The following is a 3,710-nucleotide window of genomic DNA, read 5'->3' as shown; positions in this document are numbered from 1 at the left end:
AAATTAAAATTTCATAGGGCCCTATTATTGTATACAAATTAATAAATTAAGTTGTTTTTATGAATTCAATTAATTAGATATGTTTTTGATTAAACCATTAAAATGGAATACAGAAAAATTTAAATGGAAAGCGCAGAATTTGGGCCCTAAGAATGTAATTTTTTGTTAAACTTTTAATAGGCCTAAATTTCAGTTCAATTAAACAAGTTTCATGATTTTAATTCATTAAACATGTGTTTTGTTAAAATTTAATATAATCATCCAGAAAAATTAAAACGAGAGAAAAAAAAAAAACTGAATGAAAAAAAGATTTTGGAAAAAATAAAACTTAGGCTAATTTGGGAAAATTAAAATGGATTTCATAGGGCCCTACAAATATCATGCATCTGAAGCTGTAATTTTAATACTAAGCAACAGTGCATATTATATAGGACCTATTTTAATTTTTTTAAATGGTGCTCACTCGTTTTTGTGAAAGACCCAAGAAGGACCATGCACAGTCACTTTCCACACAGGCACACTTCATGTTTGGTTGAAATAATCCTTAAGCATGTAAACGTATAATTTCCTTCAGTTTAATTTAAATGTGCAATTAAAATAAATAAAAAATAAATGTATATTTTAAAGTTTAGAATTAGACAGCCTTGCGTTGTGTAGACAATTGCATAGTGAAAATTACCCCAACGCACCACCTAGTGTCCAACCTACTCTAATACTATTATAACCTGTTTAAATGTGAACAAGGGATTTACAACATTAAAGAAATCCTTTATTTATAACATGTACATGAAAAATCTAAAAGATTAGACACAACTATGGGACACGGTCGTGCAGCAGCGAGCAACAGTGAAAGGAACCTCAAGGTTGTGAAATTGTATAGGGCCCCATTCCTGCATTTTGCCTGGGGCCCCCAAATCACTAAATCCGCCCCTGCATATAAATGCAAGGCAGTAAGCTCATTGGCTGCACATGGAGCATGAACCAATCAGCTTGTGCCAAGTCGTTTAACTCTCTGAATACCATCAGTTATGTTAACAACCCGTCAGCCTGCGCCATCTAGAGTTTCATGACTGAACTATATATTTATCAGTTTTATTGATTTTCATCATCAACAAGAAAGAAAGAAAGAAAGAAAGGTCATACATAAATTGAAAGTGCAGCAGTTTCTGGTAGATGGCATGAGGTAGAGAGAAGCAGGACCCCATGACCCAGATTACACCAATCCAGGCTATGCCCTGAAGCCGAGACATCCTCTGTTTCAATGGATGCATCACCACCTGATGGACAACAATAATCATCAATCATGACTGCACACTGGCACGCACTGATTCATTCAGTTTTAATTAGAGTATGAAAAGCTATTCACTCTAAATGTTTCATTGTTAATTACAAATGGTTGCATGTGTCTGTTTGTAAGAACACTTACCTGGTGTCTATCAACAGCAATAGCAACCAGTGTAAGAACAGAGACATGAACAGAACAATACTGTGCAAAGCGGCTCACATGGCACATCGCCTTCCCAAACACCCATGTACTGTAAACAAACCGAACCTGAAAGAACACATATGCAACAGAGTGGCCTTGGATCAAGAGGCATGTAAGAATTAAAAAGCATGCACATGCTCACCCCTACACACTTACAGAGAGATGAATCATGCACCTCCTCTGTATAGTCATTACTAAACAATTAAGAGCAATGATAGAGATAACTTGCACACACACACACACACATACCAGAGGAAAAATGCAGCATAACCATACCAAGGCCTTAACCATGTCTTGAACACCGGGGGTATTATTTACATATGTAAGTTCTACCATATTTTCCATTTAAAAAGGTCATATGTAGTTTGCATAACTTGGGGCCTTGGGGTAGGGACGTCTAATTATTGACCAAATAGACTGATTATAAAACTGACTGATATAATAGTCTCAATGACAAATAAGGATTCTTAAGAGGATAACAAAGAGTAATCTTTTAAAAAATCCTGTTTAAAAACCATGTGTCAAATTCTTAACGTGTATTCATGATGAATTTATGTTTTTAATGTACTTTTTTTATTTTTATGACTAGTCCAAAAATGTTAACTGGCATAAAAATCAAGTAAAAAAAAAAAAAAATCGAATAAAGTATTTTACTTGAATCATGTATATACATGAGTTTATACATGAACAAACTTAATCATTATTTTCAAAAGGAAAAAAAAAAGGACTTTTTTGAGTAACATATCAAGAAATTTCTTTAAGTAACAAAACAATTATCACTAAAAAAATAATGAAATTTAAAAAATAATTAAAAACTGACATTTTATATACAGTTTTTCAAATACAATAAATAATAATATAATAAATGAACTACTAATACAATTTTTCATTTGAACTATATAGCCTGCAAAATGTCAGCATTTATTTTAATTCAAACGACAGTTACACATGAACTTTATCCTCAACAAACATCGCAACATCACAATTACTTTTATTTTGTATTTATAGAAAATGACTACTTTTTGCATTAATTATATTGTTTAATGTATTTTGAATAAATTCAAGATCCAGACAATGAGCGATTGATCCAATAACAGAATTGTCTAGATTTTGAATGGCATAAAGCAACAAGAGTAAAACTATAACAGCCTATTTTTATTTTTTTATTAATTTAACAATAACAAATATGTTTTTATGTAAACAAGTGAAACTAGTGTAAACTTACCAGAGTAAAAGGCGTGTTGAGGAGAGTTATAAGAATGTCAGCAATGGCTAAATTCATGATGAACAAACTTGTCACTGAGTGCATCCGTTTATTCTTAATAACAACGTGACAAACCACCACGTTTCCGAACAGCGAGATGATGATAATAACGGAATATGCGACGACGAGCAGCGCTCTGATGGTCGGTCTGTGGGATTCAGACTCGTAATTCGCTCCTCTGTCGTACATCGCGTCCAAAGAGAAATTAAAATACATGGAGAAATTCTGCAAGATAAAGAACTGCAAAAATAAATCCACGGAGGTGTTGGTGAATGTCATCGTAACGAGGTTGCAGTTTCAAAAACACCAAAGCGCAGTTCTGACCCACTTTTGGACAGTTTGGTGGTGTTTGACTCAGCCTTCTGCGAGCCAAACGCTGGAGCGCAGCGTCAAGTGAAGCGGATTGGACGATAGCCACAGTTATTAATGATTCGTCTCAACCCCTGGCATGATCATATCACAGTCGTCGCCCTAAGCACTGCCACCTCACACACACACACACACACACTCAGGTTTGTTTTTATGGTTTATGGGGACTCTCCATAGGCGTAATGGTTTTTATACTGTACAAACCGTATTTTCTATTGCCCTACAACCCTACCCCTAAACCTACCCCTCACAGGAAACTTTCTGCATTTTTAGATTTTCAAAAAAACTCATCCTGAATTATTTATAAGCCTTTTGTATTACGGGGACACTGAAAATGTCCTCATAAATCACCTTCTCGTTGTAATACCTATGTCATATCCATGTTATTATACAAATTTGTGTCCTCATAAACCACATAAACATGCACACACACACACACACACACACACACACACACACAGGTTTGTTTTTGTGAAAAGTGGGGACATTCCATAGGCGTAATGGTTTCTATACTGTACACACCGTATATTCTATTGCCCTACACCAACCCTACCCCTAAACCTACCCCTCACAGGAAACTTTGTGCTATTT

The 3,710-nt window shown here is 34.7% G+C and overlaps 1 protein-coding gene across 1 annotated transcript in view; it reads right to left on the bottom strand.

Moving 5' to 3' along the window:
- LOC107672928 (probable G-protein coupled receptor 83) overlaps positions 1-3,029 on the bottom strand; it is a 5,492-nt gene extending 2,463 nt beyond the window's left edge. Inside the window, exons 1-3 of the mRNA XM_016466312.1 lie at positions 2,712-3,029; positions 1,427-1,552; positions 1,144-1,277 (exon numbers count right to left, since the gene is read on the bottom strand). Of these exons, the coding sequence (XP_016321798.1) occupies positions 1,144-1,277; positions 1,427-1,552; positions 2,712-3,029 (578 nt within the window). The remainder of the gene's footprint in view (positions 1-1,143; positions 1,278-1,426; positions 1,553-2,711) is intronic.
- Between the last annotated feature and the right edge of the window lie 681 nt (positions 3,030-3,710).

Source organism: Sinocyclocheilus anshuiensis, unplaced genomic scaffold (genome assembly GCF_001515605.1).
Source record: "Sinocyclocheilus anshuiensis isolate Anshui unplaced genomic scaffold, SAMN03320099.WGS_v1.1 scaffold681, whole genome shotgun sequence".
NCBI lineage: Eukaryota > Metazoa > Chordata > Actinopteri > Cypriniformes > Cyprinidae > Sinocyclocheilus > Sinocyclocheilus anshuiensis.
The sequence above is the reverse complement of the archived record's forward strand: the minus strand, read 5'-3'. Positions and strand labels throughout refer to the sequence as shown.